Source organism: Rhinatrema bivittatum, chromosome 5 (genome assembly GCF_901001135.1).
Source record: "Rhinatrema bivittatum chromosome 5, aRhiBiv1.1, whole genome shotgun sequence".
Classification (NCBI taxonomy): domain Eukaryota; kingdom Metazoa; phylum Chordata; class Amphibia; order Gymnophiona; family Rhinatrematidae; genus Rhinatrema; species Rhinatrema bivittatum.
In genome coordinates, this window is record NC_042619.1 from 97550626 (window position 1) to 97571260 (window position 20635).

At 44.0% G+C, this 20635-nt stretch overlaps 1 protein-coding gene across 5 annotated transcripts in view; it reads right to left on the minus strand.

The window, feature by feature from the left end:
* Positions 1-20635, minus strand: part of KATNAL1 (katanin catalytic subunit A1 like 1) — a 228585-nt gene that overhangs the window by 178361 nt on the left and 29589 nt on the right. For all 5 annotated transcript variants that reach the window (XM_029602623.1, XM_029602625.1, XM_029602624.1 and 2 more), the window contains exon 2: positions 8219-8392. In XM_029602623.1, coding sequence (XP_029458483.1) covers positions 8219-8392 — 174 coding nt within the window. The remainder of the gene's footprint in view (positions 1-8218; positions 8393-20635) is intronic.

The following is a 20635-nucleotide window of genomic DNA, read 5'->3' on the forward strand; positions in this document are numbered from 1 at the left end:
AGCATGTATAGTCAGGATTGAAGAGAGTAAGAATGTTATGACTGAAGTTCATTGAAAACTGAAGAGCATAAATAAGTTTTTATAGCCTTTTTGAATTCTTTTGTATCAGTTAGTAGACGCAGAAGATTTAGAAGTGAATTTCAAAGTTTTGTCCTGCCACAGAGAAAGAGCGTCTACGGGCGAGATCTAGTCTAGCTATTTTAATGCTTGGAATCTCAAGGTAATTTTTGACCATGGAACATAAATGACGTGAAAGTTGATAGAGACGGAGAGAGGAACATAGCCAAACTGCTGATGGATTATGAACTGTGAATGATAAAGATTTTGGAGAAGATACATTGGCATAATGATAACCAATGGAGATGTTTGAGAATTGGAGTAATATGAGCTCTTTGTTTAGTATTTGTCAATAAGCAGGCTGAAGCATCTTGAACTAGCTGCAATGGTGTTTCTGCTGGAAAGGCCAGAATTGACACCTGTAAAAGTATGAATGTAGGTGTAGAAAAGGTTCAGGTACCTCAATAGGATTGGACTGCTACACTCTGTTTCTTAATTTGATACAGAGACCAGGTAAGTCCAGTAACTTCTCATGGACATCATGTTGAACGCTACTCATCCTGAACCATGTCATATGCCCAGCTCCAATTAAAGTTGAGGAGTTGAAAAAGTTCAAATAGAGCAGAGGTGGTGACAAAGGCGCTCTTCTGACTTCAAAAGCAGTTGCGGGTAATAAGACCCTCCTTCCCAAGTTGCAGAAAAGCCTTCAGATTTTGAACAGTCTTTAGAATATTGCACCATATAGAAGTGGTGTGTAGAAATACAAGTAATAAACACAGAGCTTTGGAAGATATTCTTGCCAAGATAGTCCAGTAGTGTTTTTCAGGACGGATTCAATGACAACTGACTGTGGCACTGGATGACTTCGAACACCGAATTTTTTTTTTAAATTTAATCTTTACGTTCTAGAGCTAATCATAACGATTTTCTAATATATATGATATACAATTATTACAAGGCAAAAGCATAGATAGAAGATGTATTATTTAGCATGCTCTAACGCACATTATAAGTGGACATTCCATTTGATACAAAAAGATAAATAAACAGAAGAAAAAAGAGGGAGAAATACTTAATTGAATAGTTTACTATTTCCACATACCTCTCCCCACAAATTATCAAATACAATAATATCAACCTGCCTCTGTCACTTAAGAACCTAACTAAGTGATTCAAGTCTCAGAAAACAAAGCTATTACATTGAAACATAAGACACTTTCAGGGATATTTCAAAAAGAAAGTGGCACCTATTGAGAGAACCCTCTGCTTTAAAAGCAGAAATTACCTCCTCCTAGCCTGGGTTGCTGCTGAGATATCAGAAAAAATAAAATATCTTTTGTCCACAAAACTGGACATTTTTACAGGAAAAATATTTTCAAAAAAGAACATCTTTATCTTTTCTAGACCAAAGGAAACTAGCAAAATGGCTCTGTCATATTATCTACTGAAGCTTCCAAGAACATTGAGATAATGGGTTCACTAACAGTCAGCTGATCAAGAGCCCACTCAACCTTGTTTACATTTATTTTACTTTTGGGTACATAATATATATTGGAAATCAGGGGAAACTTATCTTCTGCATAACCTAAGATCTCACACAAATTTTTTTTTTTTTTTTAATTAAACTCAGATGGTGATACTGTGTAAATGGAAAATGTAGGAACCTAAGATTTTTACCACGGTGTAAATTCTCCATCTTTTCAAAGTGATTCATAATAGCCAAATTATCTTTAACAAGATTTAACCTCCCATCTTGATCACCAGTAATAGATGATTTAATGTCTGGAAGTAATGTCGAGATCCGTCACTAATGCCCCAAGTCATCCTCCTCCCACCTATAAAAGGTCGCACCCGCAACACAACACCACCACCACAGAATGAAGTGGTTGAAAAAGACCAAAGATTTATTGTTGACAATATAAAATGTTAAATCCACTCCTGACACGAGCCAAATATGCTCCCAGCACCAGACCGGTGCCACCAGCAGTTTTGCCTAGCAAAGCAGCTCATGATGTCCAGCCCCCCACCATGTTTGCCGAGCAAGGGGGCCACATGGACCAACAAAGTTGCCCCATCGGCTCGTGCACCCGCCACTGGCATGAGGTAGGACACTTACCTCATGCCCCCCCCCGCCTGCGCCATGCTGGTGACTGCTCCTATTTTAAAAAAGTGGGTTGCAAATTCTTTGGAGTTACACCCTATGGCGGTCAGTGCCCTATCTAAGATGGCCTAAAACTGGTATGTTGTAAGAGGTAAATGATCGGCATGGATCAAGAGAAACGGGTCACAAAGGCAAAAAATTCTGCAAGTTTTGTACGGACAGGTGACCTGTGACGATGCATGTTTCAGGCATAACCTGCAACCCCAGGCTGTTTGATCTGTTTTCAACCTTTGTATGGTTAGCTGAATGGAATTGCTAGACAGTTTGGTGTTTTGCATCAAAAAGCCTCTAAAACACTTGTTATTTTTTTGAAGCAGCCACCAGTTCACTGATGTGCAGTACACCAAAGGAGGCCAGGGAAAATGCAGCACGGAAAAGTTTGTCTTCAAAATTAGAGGGATAGATGGACTGTAATATCTGCCACAGATGAATTAACAAGTTATGCATGATTGGGATTCTAGTGTCTCGCGCTGGCTCTGACTTCCTGGCCCAACAACTTCTTAACCAAAAAACCTTTGGTGGGGTCTCCCCAACCTTGTGTCTTAGAAAAAGAAAGAAAAACCAGCTGCTTCACCACTGCACCTCTAGCTTTTCTGCTATCCTTGGCCCAAGCTATACATTCTGCCATTAACCCCTCGTCTACAGGCCCGCAGACCCAGCTGCGATCTTTTAAAAACTCAGATCCGGGCTTGTAAGATATGCAGTAAGCCTTCCATTACCTGGGTCTACCGATCTCTGAAGGTGGTCTCGTGTGGTGGTGCTCCAATGCTCCACAAAAACTCCAGGATAGAGATTCCCTCCTTTTCCGCTCCGGGTACCTGTTTATAAAACAGATTCCATTTAGCTCTTGACAAAAATGTCTGCGAAGCCGTTGTGCATTCCAGGTATGTGGCGCACATGAATAACTGTATTAAGGTAGAGACTGGTGAGTACCACCTCCCGTAGCAACTCTGCTACCTTGTGTCATCTGGTGGACAGTTGGTTTATGACCTGCACTACCACCATATTGTCACATTAGAATATTATGTGTTTATTGCGGAGCCTCTTGCCCCAATATGACCATGGCGACAAGGATGGGAAATAGCTCCAAGAAAGTAATGTTGGGTATCGGACCCGATTCTACCCAGGATGCTGGCCATGGCTCTGCAGACCACAAGCCCTGCCAGTACACACCAAAACCAAAGTCCCCGGAGGTACTATATGCCCAGATCGCGACTAGATATGGGGGGAGGATCTGGCCATACTGATATCCTGTTAAAACTGTTCAAAAAGGATGACCATATAGCCAGGTCCTAATGGATCGGACAACTTACTTTCGCTGTGCAGGTAGTCAACCTCCTCAAGAAAGCCCTCCCCATTGGTATGACCCGGCAGGTAAAGTTTAGGGTGCCAATGAGTGATTGGTCCTCAATTAAGGTCAATTTCTTAGTGCCCAGCGCATGTCTGAGCATGCTCTACATGTTATGCAGCTTGTCTTGAGGCAATCAAGATATCATTGCAATGGAGTCTAGCTCTATTCCTTGAAATCTGGTGACCATGGAGGGACCTTCGGTTTTGTCCTGGGCTAGAGGCACACCAAATTCGAGAGCTAAGCTGCGGAACTCTAATAGCAGCAAGTGTGCGCATGTTAGATCAGATGGGCCCACGAACAACAAATCGTCTAAATAGTGGACTATGTTCTCCATTCCAGCTTTCTGAGTGGTGACCCAGTGAAGAAATGATCTGAACAACTCGAAGTATGCCCATGATAGAGAGCACCCTATTGGCATGTATTTATCGAAATAGTACTCTCTTTTAAAACATCAACCCAGTAAAAGGGAAACTGTTGGGCTTGACCGGAAGCAAGCAGAATGTGGACTCGATGCCGGTCTTTGCCATGAGGCCCCTTTGCCGCATTCTTGAAGAATGGCAATTGCACTGTCGAATGATGCATACTGCACCGCCCACTCCTCTTCTGGCAAATAGTCATTCACTGAGGCACTGACTGGGAAAGACAAGTTTTGGATTAAGCAATACTTTCCCAGTTACTTTTTTGGGATGATGGCTAGCGGGGTGATCAGCATGTTGCTAAATAGGAGAAAGTGAATGGTCCGGCGATTCTGCTCATGGCTAATTCAGAATCAATTTTCCGCTTCACCCTGTGAGAGATGTTCGCTGCTTACATTCCTTCGATATTGCCCTGAAAAGGTACAGGGAAACCGTGCTGAAAACCGTTCAGTAGTTTTTCTGCTACTTTTCTCTTGGGATATATACTGAGCCATGGCCACATGGCATCCAGACTTATGGGAGCTGGTGCTAAACTAAGAAGATTATATTTGTTTAGCTCTGCATTTACTCCCTCCATTGTTCTTCTTTGGGCATTTTGTAGCTGAGTGCGGGGTGAGGCAGATGAAACAAGCGTGCTTGAACTTACAGTCTTGGAAAGCACAAGATGATTTGTTATAATCGCCAGAAAGTGCCCTTGCTGAAAGTGCTGATGGTGGCATGTCTGGGCGACGTTATTTGGTGCCCTGACTTGGCTGGCAGTTTACTGTTGGTGCTGGAATCCAAGGCTTTACTTTTCATCTGGCTCAGCCAGAGGCTGACATCCTCTGCTACCCATGAAATATGACGACTCTCCTCCATTTTTTCTCAGAACTCATCATAAATTTAGCCAGGCCCAGCCTTTGTACTCACGATAAGCTTCCAGTATGGTATCTCCATAGCTCAGGATGGGCCCATATTGCGACACATCGCCCTGGCCGAACATGCTCATCATCCGCAGAAATGTCCTCGTCCAATTAATGATGTTCGTGGTACGGGCTTGTTTACGCTGGGTGCCTGGGTCCCGCTTGGTATTTGTCTTCCTGCTTCTTTCTTGTCGTCGTCCCTCCATAATTCTGAAGATGTCAATATATGTCCATTTTTTGATCTTCTTCAAGTGAGACCTGGGGACACTCTCCCATAGCTGTGACAAAGACGTCAGCGCCGGGGGCCCACATGAGGCATCCACTGCATTGTCTGTCCCTTCTTTGGTCCTCGTCAGATGATGATTCTGATGACAAGGACTCAGATGATGAATTGCTGGAGCCTCACCCAGAATGGGCCTTCTACCTGCGTTTATTCTTTTCGCTTGCCCCCTTTCATAGTTCTCTTGCCCTTATCTGCATCTGATTTTTGGCGCACAACCCCTGCTGCTTCACCCGCAATTACGAAATTGGACTCACCTAGGCAGACTTCAGTGTCAGGAGATGGTGCAGATGTTGCGCTTGAGCACTCAGCATTGCCCCCTTCGTGTAATGTATGTTTGAAGCTTGGGGGGAGCTGCTGCTGCTGTGATATGCTGCATTTCTTGAGTAGTAATAAAATATTACTCAATAATAGCCAAAAAGTATGAACAATCAAAATAATAAAGATTTGGCTAGGAAAGAGAACTTAATGTATGAATAAGTCTGGCAACCGTCATATATTGCCACAGTGAACTCTGTGGCTTATATTATCAAGCCCGTGAGACACTGGGCTTGTCTAATCATAGGTTGCATAAAGACAAACTGTGCAGACACTGTGTGAATCAACTACTGTGTAAGCACTTATCTTGTTCCACAGGATGACAGAGTAGTATGTATAGTCCTGAAGAGATGCTCCAAGCGATCTATGGTTAGGCGTAACTGGAGAATGGGTTACAAGGTGTATCTCTCTGAATGCAAGATTACTCTAACATAGGACCGCAATTGCAACAAAGGCAATTGGGGGGGGGGGGGGAACCTTCTGAGGGCCTCATTGAGGGTAAAGCAGGTCAGAGGAGTAGGAGGAGAAGAACTACCCTATATCAGGGGTTCTGATGAAGTGTTCAGCTGGACTAGTGATAATGGGACTCCGTATTGAGTACAGAAATGTTGGAGAGAAGCACCTAAATTATGCCATCCATCTATTTAGATAAAGAAGTTTCTCACTAGTCTTGCAATCTGGTCGAGAAACTGATGTATTCTCTGATCCAGTGTAGGTGGTAGACCATCCTCTACGGAGACAACTCAATAGCTAGTTTCTTTTATTTCTTTTATAATTTTTTGGAGGAAACCAGTATGAAACATACTGGAGATGTAATTTCTATGCAGAAGCCCTCTTTTATCAACTTAGAAGGAATAAGGGGGCAGAGGCAAGATGACGCCTTCAGCAGCTGTCCTAAGGTGGCTTGCATACAACTGTGTAGGAATGCAGTTCGATTGTGAAGCAAGGATGTTTTTGTCAATGCATGCATCGATTGCATCAAAGTGACTACTTCATATGGGCAACCACACTTATTTTGTACATTGATGTCCTTTGCATTGATGCTTCCTTTGCATAGAGTGCATTGATCATCAATGTATGCATCGGTGCACCAAAAATCAAGAGTACAGAGGCACCTTGTGGCAATGGTGTCAATGCAGAAGTACAATTCCTCAATGCAAGCTCCCCAATCAATGCAAGGTGATTGTAAATCGCTCAACCCCATGGCTTCAATTTCAATTAATGGGGGAGTTCTGCTCATTTCCCAGTGAGACAGTGACACTGCACTGTGGAAGGAGGATCTATTGCATATTTTCTGAGAGACATATGCAGTTCCTCTAAGCCTGGAATGTTGAGAATGTGGGATCTCTGTTCACAGGCATAAAAATTTGTCTGGGCACAGTCCGGAGCAAGGTTATCACCTTTAACTACTCTGTTTCTTCCTGCCAGTCATTCTGAGGATGCAAGTTTTTGTTTTAGTTTTTTGTTTTTTTTGTTTTTTGTTGGGTTTTTTTAAGCACCGAAAATTGCTATTCTGGGGTCTGCAGAGCAGCAAGGTAACTAAAAGTAAGAAAACAATGAAAAAAATAATCTTTAAAAAATGTTGAAAAAAAAATAACCAGAAAGACTGAATATATGTCCATGCTATACTCTGACAAAAAATGACTGAGGAGACTCGAGGAAATGCCCGCACGGGAACTCCTGCACACGCTCAGTAGAATTCAAAGGTCTACTAGTCAGAAGAATCCATTCGGTGCTGCCGGATGATATCACATGTAATTGTTAAGTCAGCCTGTTTATTGATGTAAAATGTCCCCAAGGTCATTCTGCTCAAAGTCTGGAAAGGCTTTTATCAGCCCTGCAAAGATCCTAGAGAAGGCAACAAATCTGTGCTACCAGAGGACAGTGGAAATCTGAGAAGGCTGCAGAACTCAAGCTGTGGAAACTTTCCTTTCAGGTAGTGCAATGGACTCCTAAAAGCAGTGGAGCCAAAAGAATACTTCTAAAGATTACTTCAGGAACTGGTCTCTTACAGACAAAAAGTTACAAATATAAAGCCGAACTCTGAGGACAGGGACTCAGCAAATGAGAAATTCTGTTTTACCGGTTACAAAAAAAACAAATCTGAAAAACTTGCATAAAAATAATTTCCATTAATTTAATCAATATTTAATTTGATGTTCTTTTTATGATTGATGAAAGTGTAAGTTATAAATGAATTATATCTTTGGTTAAAACAAAATGTTTTTTCCTCTCTTTGGCTTTTTCCTGAGAAGCTGGTAAGTAGTTACCAAAAGGAGAATTAAAACAATTCAGACTCTGAATTGAACTCCTATTACATGTTACTCTAGGGGAAGAAAGTGCAAGCTTGCAGATATATGCCCATTAACTTTTTGTAATAAGGTCAATTCTCATGAAATCACAGTCCATTCCAAGAGAAAAAAATAATTTTCATTACAGTATTTCCAAAACAAATAATTATCTACACATAACTAATTTGTTACTTAGCAAAGGAAATGCTAATTAGAAAAAAGACACTGGATTTAAATTAGAATATATCACCATACCTAAAAATGTCAGGAACATTTTCATTGAAATGTCAAGTACAGTCAACTTATGCACCTCGATTTTTCATCCAAACAATTTATCTGTTTAAAAATTAATGACATACAAGATACATGAATACAGAACTATACATTTTCTTAATGAAGAGTAGAGCTCTAAAACTGAAAGCTGCATGTGGTATTAGCATACCTGTTGCCATTTGCTTCTTATCACGGGGTCTCGGACTGTTTGGCTATGCCTCTGAATCTGCTGGATTACACCCTGATAATAAACCATTGAGGAGTCATAGTTTCCCAAAAGAGCATATTCTCTCCCTTTTTTGGCATTATCACAAATCTCAGCCAAGTTCATGGTCTCACAAACCTAGAACAGAAATATTTTCATTAATTTCAATTAGGACAGAAAGGTTTGTGTCATTCCTCCTAATTATGGAAGTAACTAGTCAGACCTAGTTAACTTTTTTTGCAGCAGAATACTGAGAAGTCTCTAAAACATTGGTATCTTAAATCCACTCTGTTTTCCATTGAAAAGAGGTCATACTATGCAGCTCTTTAAAGTTATCTATCAGATTAAAATTTAGTGGTTCATGGGTAAAAGAAGTAACTCAAAAACAAATTATAAAATATACTTTGTAGATAATATTTTCAAAATATGTACAGGCCCTAATATATATATATATATATATATATATATATATATATATACACACACACACACACAACACATCTCCCATTAACAGATGTCTAGACAAACCACAGAATTAATTTATTATTAAAACAGTATAAAAATTAATCATTGACATCATTCAACTTCCTTTTCTGCATTTTTTTAAAGCTGCCTGGAGATACAAATAGGCTTATGGTACATTTTTCTCATCTTTCATTTTTACTTGTAAACTCTGTTCAATTAAAATTGAAGTAGCCCATACAAACTATTACCTTTCAATCCAGTGTTGGGAACGTACCATTGTTATTTTACTTGTCAGTTTACTGCTGTGTTTTGGAATATTTTCCTATGATATATTATCAAAGTTGAAATATATCATTTATTGAGTGTTTTGCTGCTTTTCAATAACAAGTATTTTGCAAAAATGAGAAATTACTACTTACTTGATAATTTCCTTTTCATTAATCTAGACAGATGGGTTCAGGACCAATGGGTTAATGACTTCTACCAGCAGATAGAGATGGAGCAAACTGACATCATGGCAAGACTATATATACTGTGACATCAGTCTGCCAGTATTCTCTTCAAAAGCAACTGTGGACAGACTAGCAAAAAACTTGATTAAAAACAGACAACCATTTCTGTACTCAACCAACAAGAAAAGGTGAATTCAGGCAAGAACATATGCATGCTAGGCTAGGGACTGGATGAACACTTACCAGTAATCCCCTGGAACATGCAGCTACAGAGGACCATCATCACACAATCATTCAGAAGATAAGGGTGGGAAGCTGAATCCATCTATCCACCTTAAGGAAAAGGAAATTATCAGATAAGTAGTAATTTCTCATGTCCTAGCATGTGGATAGATGGATTCAGGACCAGTGGGATGTACCAAAGCTACTCCAGAATAGCATGGGATGCTGCCTTGTGGTCCAGTCAACACCGCACATGCAAAGGCAGCGTCCTCCCATGCCTACATATCTAGATGATAATACCTGGAAAAGGTGTGCAAGGAGGACCATGTCGCAGCTCAGCAAAAGTCGGAAGGAGACAACAATCTAACCTCTGCCCATTAACACAGCCTGAGCCCTGGTTAGGATAAGCCCTAACCTGACTAAGCAATGGCTTTTCAGTAGCCACATATGTGGCTGTGACTACCTCCTTAATCCAGCGAGCTATTGTAGACTGCAAAGCCGGCTTGCCCTGTTTACCTCCACCATGAAGAAGAAACAGGTGATCGGAAATGTTTAGAAACCTCCAGATACCTCACGACAACAGGCGATATTCTTCTTTCCCTACGCAGGGATGGCAAGGAAATGGACTTATTCAAGTGAAAATTTGAGACCATTTTAGGCAAAAAAGAAGGAACAGTACACAGCTATATCGCCCCTGGAGTCACCTGAAGGAAGGGTTCCCAGCAAGACAAGGCCTGCAGCTCGGAAATTTGACGCACAGAACATATCACCACCAGAAACACCGTTTCAAGGTCAGTAACCACAATGAAAAGCCATACAATGGTCAAAATGTAGGGTCCGCCAAAAAATCCAACACCAGATTAAGATTGCACACGGGTGCCAGCAAGGGAGGATGGAGATGTTTCACTCCCCTCAAGAAATGGGCCACATCTGGATGAGCCAATAAGGATTCGCCATTCACCTGGATCCTGAAACAGGAGCCTGTACCTTCAATGAATTAAGAGCCAACCTGCAAAAATTCCAAAATGAGCTGAATCTTAACTGAACGAGGAAGCACTACTTGATCTTCAGACCAATCCTCAAAACACTCACCAAACCTGCACATAGGCTAAGGAAGTGGAGAACTTTTGTGTTTGTAACAAGGTGCAATCACCACAGTAGAAGATCCACGCTTCAGCAAGCGAGCCCTCTCAAGCGCCATGCCGTAAGAAAAATCAGAGTCAGATCTTCGTGAAGAACAGATCCCTACTGCAACAAATTCCTGTGCACCGGAAGGCAGAGGGAGGAGTCTGCCAGGAGCCTTCACAAAGCTGCATACCATGGTCTCCTGGGCCAATCCGGTGCCATGACAAGCACCATCCTCCTGTGACCTTAGACCAGGGATCGGGAACCAATGGCTCGCGAGCCAGATGTGGCTCTTTCGATGGCTGCATCTGGCTCGCAGACAAATCAAACATGGGCTTATGGCGGCGAGGGGCGGCAGCGAGGAGCAGTGGCGGCGGTGCGCGGGAGGGAGAGAAGAGAAGGGAAGGGAAGGGAAGGGAAGCCCCCCCCCCCCAGATCTTCCGTCTGCTCCATCTGGGCTCTGACCGACGGCCTGCAAATGCATGCGTGGGCGAGCATGTCTGTCTGAGCAGTGCGTGCCTGCAAAAACAAAATGGTGCTGGGAGGAGCAGTAGCGGCGGCGGTGACAGCGAGGAGTAGCAGCAGCGGCGGCGGGGAGTAGCGGCGGCAGCGGTGGCAAGGTGTAGTAGCAGCGGCGAGGAGCAGTAGCGGCGGTGGGGAGTGACTGAGGGGAGGGAGGAGAGAGTATCTGAGGGGAGGGGAGGGAGGAGAGAGTGACCTTTTTTTTATTAAAGATTTGTCTGCGAGCCCTGGACCCCCGCTGGACCACCAGGGACTTTTGGCAGGTCTTGGGGGGGGGGGGGTGTCAGGAGGGTGGGGGGTTGTAGTAAATTAATTTGGCAGGTCTTGTGGGGGCATCAGGAGAGTAGGGGGGTGTAGTAAATTAATTTAGTAGGTCTTGTATGGCTCTCATGGAATTACATTTTTAAATATGTGGCGTTCATGGCTCTCTCAGCCAAAAAGGTTCCCGACCCCTGCCTTAGACCCTCCAAACTATTCTGCCCAACACATGCCATGGAGGAAAGGCATAAAGCACTGTGTCTTACTGCCAGACCTGCACGAAAGCATCGATACCCAAGTACTTCAGATCTCTCCTGCAACTGAAGAATCAAGGAACCTGCGCATTGTGAGAAGTCACCAGCAGGTCTAGAAATGGAAGGCCCCAGCGATCCACTATCAGCTGAAATGCCTTATCCAACAATACCAAATCTCCTGGGTCCAGACTCTTCCTACTGAGAAAGTCTACTCTTACATTGTCTCTTCCTGCAATGTGCAAGGCCGAGAAGTCCTGAAGATGCACTTCTGCCCATTCCATAAGTTGGTCTATCTCCTGCAATGTCTACTGGCTCTTGGTTCCTCCCTGCCAATTGGTATAATCCACCATCATTGCGCTGACCGACATTACCCCGACCGCTCAACCCTGCAGTTGAACTACAAGCATGCCAACCGGACCGACCGGGCTTCCAGCTGATTGATGTTCCAGAGATACTCTTCTGTATCCCAGCACTCTTGCGCCGTTAGTTCTTTACAGTGAGCTCCCCAATCCTGAAGGCTCGCATCTTCATGAGTACCAACCAGTCCAGCGATGTGAGGGAGATTCCCTCTCTCAAATGATCCACTTGCAACTACCACTGGAGGTGAGAGCAGACTTTCATCGGTAGGTGGAGCCGAATCAAATAGTGCTGAGACTGCAGGTTCCAACTATACAACAGGCAGCATTGAAGAGGATGCAAATGCACTCTCGCCCACGGCACCACTTCCAGGGTTGCCACCAGAGTGTCTGCATATAGGACCACAGAGTCGGGCATATAGTGTTCATCAAGCAACACACCTGCATCATCAACTTCTGAATACAAGCATCTGGCAGGAAAACTTTGCCCCGCTTCTTGTCAAACCGACCACCTAGATACTCAAATAACTGAGATCGCTGAAGACTTCTCTTGGCTAGGTTCACCATCTAGGCTCCTGTAATAGGGAGATCACTGTGCATGTCACTAGGCTGCTCTCTTCCAGAGACCTGGCCTGAATCAGCTAGTCGTCCAAATACAGATGTACCAGGATCCCTTACTTTCTCAACTCTGCCGCCACCACTACCATAACATTGGAAAAAGTTCTGGGAGCAGTGGCCAGACCAAAAGTCAGCGCCCAGAACTGGTAATGGCATACTAACACTGTGAAACACAGAAAATGCTGGTGCTGCCATTGGATGGGAATATGGAGATACACCTCTGACAGATCCAAGGAGGTGAGAAACGCCAGACTGCCCAGCCATTATCACTGAGCATAAAGTTTCCATGCAAAAATGAGTCGCCCGCAAATCACACACACAACTAATAAATGAAATATCAACCCTTATTTAATGAGATGTGGGTACTGAAACCTCAGACTGAGGAGCTTTGACTGTGTACACTCCACTGCCTGCTTCTTCTGCGGGGAGCAGCAGGGAGACACCATGAACATTTCCCGAGGAACACTGCGGAACTCCAGCACATATCCCTGTCTTATCACCTCCAGGACCCACTGATCCGACCCTCCTCTGATAAAAGAGAGCGTGACATGCCCCTTATCTCATTTCCCGGTGTAGGTCGGCAAACCTTCATTGGGAGGCTTGGGAGGTAACCACTATCCGAGCCCACGCCCTGCCTGGGCTGTCTGGGACAAAAGGACTGAGACCTACCGAAAGGCCGAGTCTTCTGAAAGGTCACCCCTCTGTAGGGACGAAACCGCCTGGAACCCCTAAAACAATCCCTCATACCAAAGGTGCGTGGTGACTGCTTCTTATCCTCCAGCAACTGAGATATTGCCCCACTTATTGGCCAGTTTCTACAACTCTCTCCCAAACAAAAGCAAGCCTTTAAAGGGCAATTTCGTAAAATTAGCATTGGAGGTCACATCGACCAACCAATTTCTCAGCCATAATAGATGCCTGGCCGCTATTACTGAAACCACTCCTCTGGCTGACGTGCAGACCAAATTGCAGCCCACATCTGGTAAAAAGTCGGTGGCAAGTTCCATAACTGGCCTGGAATTCACACCAGAGTCATCAACCTCCTGAGAGAGAAGCAAACAAGAGCGAGCCACCAGGGAACAACAAGAAGCTATCTGCAAGGTTATTGCCACCGATTCAAATGCTTGCTTAAGGATGGCCTTAATCCTCCTATCATGCACATCCTTCAAGGCCACTCCTCCCGCCACGGGAATAAATTGCCGATTTAGAGATGGCACAGACAAGCATATTCACTTTCAGAAAAAGCAGAAGCTCTCTGACCACTGGATCCAAAGGGTACAGGCCTTCCAAGGTCAGACTCCCTTTGAAATTTGCCTCTGGGGCATCCCACTCAAGATCAATCAATTCTTGCATGGCCTCCATAACAGGGAAAAGACAAGAGGCTTTACGCAAAGAAACCAAAATGGGATTTTTCTTTGATTCAGACATGGAATCTGCCCCAGTACTCCCAGCATCTTCAAAGTCTGGGAAACCAGGGCCAGCACTTCATCTTTATGAAAGAACTGCATCATAGTCCTATACGGTCCAGTCCCAGAGAAGAGAAAATTTCCCCATCCTCCAGAGAGAGTCAGGATCTGCCTCATCAATGCCATCCACATACCTATCGGGAGTACCTGCAGTCAATAGAGGTATACTTCAGCGCTTAACAGTAATACCAGAAAGAGGGAGAGGCCTCCACCTGAGAATCTAACCTGACAGGACTGGACGGGGCAGAGGACTGCACCTGAAGAAAAGATTGCAATCCTTGAAAAACTTCTACCCAAGAAAAGGCAGAAGGATCCATGCCAAAACCAGAGGCACCCACTGAGCTACCATCACCTGTAGAGGAATCAATGAAGGGGAGTTCCAAGGTCAGGCATCCCTTCTGATATGTCCTTAAACCATGCCCTCGTCAGGCTGGGAAGAACCAGGCTTAGTAAAATCAAAGGAAGATAATTCACACTGATCCTCTAAGCAGCACTGACACAAGTTAGAGGGCACTCTAGGCTGAGATCCCCGAATAGGCCAGGCAGCATGGAGGGTAAGGAGCTTAGTTTCCTTAGCCACAGGCACCATTAATCCATCAGTATACTTAACAAGCGACTGAAGATGTGTGTCGCTAAAAAATTCAGGAGCACAAATTTTATGTACACAAAATGTAGGTTTCCGAGGCTATGTGCCGCAAAACTTAAGCACACTGTTGCCGCGCCAATCCTGGGTGCACAGCCAATATGTTCCAGAATGTGCACACAGGCAGCATGCCCAAAAGAAACTAGGTGCACAATTCAGACGCACAGCCAGATGCACTGGAACACACTGACAGTCCTGCAGAGGACAGCTGAATGTACAGGAAAAAGGCACGAGAACACACTGTTGCAGCCTACCATGCAGTGCACTAAAAGAAGCCTAACCACAGGGCCTAGTCCACTTGGACTACTCAACCCATCAGGCTACCCAGGTCCCTTAACCCCCCACAAGAGTGGGAACGAGCATAGGAATGGCTTGCCAAGCATGGAAACCGAAGGAAGTCTTACAACAATCCCGGCTGCGGGGGGAGAGGGCATATACAATTACTGCCATGCTCAGCTTCCTGCACCTGCTGCCTTTCAGCTGCCTAAATCAGTTAAATCCACAGACTCCCTTTGAAATTTGCCTCTGGGGCATCCCACTCAAGATCAATCAATTCTTGCATGGCCTCCATGAAGAATCAGCTACCAGACCAAGGCATTCATCTGAGGGACCATGGAAATCACCTCAGGAATTCTCAACCGGGGGAGGAACTATTAGGTTTCACCTCAGAAGAGCGCGGCAACTCATAGCTCCTATACTACCCTTAAGAGAAACATGGGGGTAACCTGTACGGAGCGGCAGTTACTACCGTGGGAAGCTTGCTGGGCAGACTAGATGGACCATTTTGGTCTTTTTTCTGCCATCATTACTATGTTACTATTAATTATCCTCCAAATTTTGAAGCAATCCCCAGTAGAGAAATGCACGTCTACCATCTACTGGAGACAGAGAATACTGGCAGGCTGATGTTTGTCTGTAAACCAATATGATGTTCCGCCAATGAATGTCTGTACAGTAAAAAACCTTAAATAAATAAATAAATAAATAGTCATGGCAGGACTATATTTACAGTGATGTCAGTTTTCTCCGTCTCCATCTACTGGTAGAGGTGCATAACCCACTGATCCTGAATCCATCTATCCACATGCTAGGAAAAAAATTTTGATGTAGCCATCTTGTCTAGTCTTTGCATGGTAAAGACTCATTTCAATTCACCTTAAATTATATTTTTGGCATTATGTAGCACCTGACCTCTTAGGCTGAAACCTGCAGAGGCAATACTATTGCTATTATTTTAAAGCACTACTAAACATATACAGCGCTGTACAGATATACATACTGCCCTCAATCTTTGACTTCAAACATGAGAATAGTTTATTGGTTAGTATTCCCTGCTTCAGCAGACGTTTTCCACTACTGTTCTAACTGGCAATCCATTTAAAAAACAATGATGGATAAAAAAAAATAAATTTTACATTAGCTCGGCAAGCTGCATAGATACTCAACTCTAATATCTATCTATAGCAGATGTGAAGTAACCTAAACATATCTGAAATGCTTTAATTATCTGTTATCTATTTATATAAATTGTCATAATCTATCATTTTACTTTTATTTCTAAATTTATAGCACGCCTATAAAGCGATCATGCTAGGCGGGTAACAAAGCCTAAAATATTGTAATAATCATTGTCTACAATCACACAAAAAATTTTCTAATAGTGACATATATATAATTTAAAACAATGCTGTAAAACATTTTAAAATCTAAGAAAAACGTAAAAATAGAAAAATAAATAAAAAAATAGTAGCAAAATAGACCATCTCTGTTCCTGAAAGCTTCAATGAATAATAAGGCTTTCAATTTTTTCTTGAAAACTTTAAAATCAGTTAGTACTTTCAGTGGTTTCCCTGAACAGGCAAAAATGCCTGAACAGGGTCAGATTTAAAACTATGGTGCTCATAGGCAAAGGCCAAACAAAGTAGGTGCAAACTCAAAATCACTGGTATACTTCAGTGACAATAGCAGCGATTGGGACAAAATTTGAAAGTCCACAAGAACTCATCCCTGTGATTCATTAAGATGTCAGTTTCTATAAATGAATAAAACATTCTTTTCAACAGCTTTTGGAGTTCCTGTGGACTTTCAAGTTTTGTTCCAATCACTATTATTGGCTCACAGTCATAGGATTAAGTCTGGGAGATTTTGCCTCCAGAACAGAGGTCGTCCCAGTTTTTAGGTACCTTTAAGCACATGCCTTGGGTGTCAAATTCTATGTTGCTATGCCTAAATCTGATCCTGAACAGCCATATAAAAAAAAGAAAAGAAATCAGACTATGATTATGTCCTATTCCATCATTTCCATGCAAACTTGGGGAGTATTAATGATTAGAACAGTCATTACTGTTCTATATTTATCTCAGGTTTAATCTATGACCTTTAAATTCCATATAGGTCATGTGGTACAGATTAGAAAAGATTGCATGTGTGTCACATAATGCCATGACAAGAGTGTTTTTATACTCTAAATATCTTGAATGTACCCTGCTGCCTCCCAGGACACAGTTTAACAAAGTTTGGGTCTGACTGACTTCCTGATCAACAAATGTAAATAAATTTATATAGTATGTGCATATCAGGAAGCATCCCAGCACAAAGGTATCAATCTTGAGAGGCTAGATCCCAAGGTGGTGTTAAGAGTCCAGGCATGGGCAGGAGCTAGAAGCCTACTGTAAAGGCCCATGGGTAGATCCAGAGACTGGAACAGGAGTTGCTGGGATAATTTGAGCAGGACCAGGAACAAAAATCAGACTAACAAGAGTTTCCACTGGATATTCACCAAGGCGTTTATTGGATCAGTAAGGTGTGCTTAGCTGGAGCTGTTTTCATCCTGGCCTCAATTCTAGACCAGCTCTGGTTGTTTCCCATGGGGAACCATCAGAGGCATGTCTTTTAAATAAAAAAAGGAGAAGAATTCTCTAACTCCCTGGAAAGTCAGCAGTCTCTGTGGCAAGGCTTCAGGACTCCAGCCTGCAACTATCAGGGCCAAAGGTTCAAACTTTGTAGCCCCTGACATAATATCCCCCTCTCTTCCTATTGCCTTAGGTCCTGGTTTTCTTGAATGCTCTCTAAAATATATGTTTTTAAGAGAGCAAACTAGAACACTGGTAGGGGGATGTGAAGACCTGATAGGAGTTGCACTTTAAATGCCATGCGGTTCCCTTGAACTACAGACTGGATTTCCCAAGAATCTCAGACCAGTCTTGGGGAAGCCAGTACCCAAGTAGTCATGGAACCAAAATCAGGCCTTAGCATAGTCAGCCCGAAGTCAGGAACAATTGTGATTAGAGCCCCTGGAACTACTGTCACTGATGGAACTAGAGAGCAGGAACTAGAATTGTCAGGGATGGAAACCAAAATATTTGGTGCAAAATCTAGAACCACAGACAATGAATGGAAGAATGGAAATCAGTGAGATAACCAGAGCCAGACTCTCAGGTATGAGTCCTGGAGTCACTTACTCCTAAAGCTGGATCCCCCAATAAGAGGAATGGATTTGCTGAGATGGCAGCACAGAAAAACTAAAGAGATAGAGGTACACATCTGTGATGGTACTAAAAAAAAAAAAAAAAAAAAAAAAAGACTGAAAAGGCTTACGTGGCCACGCCCGAGCAGGAATTCCCACACATAGACAGTAGAGCAAAAGCTCTGAGAGGCCCTGCTTATTGAAAAAAATATAGCAAATGTTGCTTACCTGATGTAACAGGTGTTCTCACAGGACAGCAGGATGTTAGTCCTCACAAATGGGTGACATCGAGGATGGAGCCCACCACGGAAAACTTCTGTCAAAGTTTAAACAGAACTTTGACTGGCCCCTACTGGGCACGCCCAGCAAGGCACTGACCCTGCAGCCAGCAGGGGTCTCCCTTCAGTCTGATTTTCAAAGCTACAGGCAGTGCCTAGAAAGTAAGAATAAAACGAACCCAACACCGCGGGGAGGCGGGCGGGGTTTCGTGAGGACTAACATCCTGCTGTCCTGTGAGAACACCTGTTACATCAGGTAAGCAACATTTGCTTTCTCACAGGACAAGCAGGATGGTTGTCCTCACAAATGGGTGAGTACAGAGCTGAGGATGTCCCGACTTGCACCAAATGTACCCAACGGTGTGCAGCAGGCACAATAAGTGAGGAGAAATTTGGGAAAGGGCATCCGCACCCAACCGGGTAGGTGGAAGGGTGTTGGTACATCAGGTTGGAAAAAGGTTACGCAAGACAGACTGGCCGAAGATGGAGTCCTGTCTTCCAGCCTTGTCCAAACAATAATGGGCTGCAAAGGTATGGAGAGAACTCCAGGTTGCAGCTTTGCAGATGTCAGGAAGCGGCACCGATCGAAGGTGTGCCACTGACGTCGCCATGGCCCTCACAGAGTGTGCTTTAACACGGTCTTGAAAAGGAATGCCAGCTTGCTCATAGCAAAAAGAAATGCAGTCCGCCAACCAGGAAGAAAGAGCCTGCTTACCCACAGGTTGTCCCAACTTATTAGGATGGAAAGAGACGAATAATTGAGTGCTCTTCCTATGGGAAACTGTACGGTCTAGGTAAAAAGCTAGAGCTCGTTTACAGTCTAGGATATGCAGGGTCTGCTCTCCAGAGTTGGAGTGGGGCCTGGGAAAAAAGATAGGTAGTATGATGGATTGATTGATATGAAACTCAGAAACTACCTTAGGTAAAAATTTAGGGTGAGTGCGGAGTACCGCGCGGTCCTGCAGGAGCTTAGTGTAAGGCGGATAGGTAACTAGGGCCTGTAATTCACTAACCCTGCGAGCTGAAGTAATAGCCAAAAGGAATAACACTTTCCAAGTGAGATATTTAAAGTCACAGGAGTGCAGAGGTTCGAAAGGAGGTTTCATAAGACGACCAAGAACCAGGTTAAGGTCCCAGGATGGGGCCGGAGGACGCAAGGGCGGCTTTAGATGGAGCAAGCCCTTAAGAAAGCGTGTTACTAGGGGTTGTACTGAAATAGGATTACCCCCAATACCCTTATGGAAGGCGGCTACCGCACTGACATGCATTCTGATAGAAGAGGTTTTAAGACCTGATTCAGAGAGATGCCATAAATAGTCCAAGAATTTGGAGATTGGACAGGAAAGGGGATCAAGGGACTGAGAAGTGCACCATGATGTGTACCTTTTCCATTTGTATGAGTAAGACTTTCTTGTGGAAGGCTTTCGTGAAGCTATCAGGACCCGAGAAACGGAATCTGAAAGGTTGAAAGGCTGAAGGACTAACCTTTCAACATCCATGCCGTCAGGGACAAGACTTGGAGGTTGGGATGGAGGAGGCATCCGTCGTTTTGAGTGAGCAGATGCGGGTCCTTTCCCAGAGGAATGTGCCTGCGGATGGAGAGATCCTGGAGTATTGGAAACCATACTTGGCGTGGCCAGTAAGGTGCTATCAGGATCATGGTTCCTCCGTCCTGGCGTAGCTTCACGAGAGTCTTTGACACAAGAGGGAGTGGAGGGAATGCATAGAGCAGACCGGTTGTCCACTTGAGGGAGAATGCATCCCTCGGCCGAGAGTGCTGGCTCCGAATGAGAGAGCAGTAATCGTCCACTTTGTGGTTCTGAGGGGACGCAAAGAGGTCTATGCGTGGAGAACCCCACTTGTGAAACAGAGAGGTCGCTACCAGAGGATCGAGTGACCACTCGTGTGGTTGGAAGACACGGCTCAGCTGGTCTGCCAATACATTGTCTACTCCCGGCAGGTAAGTGGCCCTGAGGTACATGGAGTGGGAGAGGGCGTCCGCCCAGATCTGCGCAGCTTCCTGACACAGAAGGAAGGAGCCTGTGCCTCCCTGCTTGTTTATGTACCACATGGCCACTTGGTTGTCCGTCTGGATTAAGATTATCTGATGAAAGAGATGATCTTTGAAAGTGCGGAGCGCATAGCGGATTGCTCGAAGTTCCAGGAAATTGATCTGGTGTTCGGCTTCCTCTTTGGACCATAACCCTTGGGTTTGAAAGTCGTCCACATGGGCTCCCCAACCGATGTGAGAAGCGT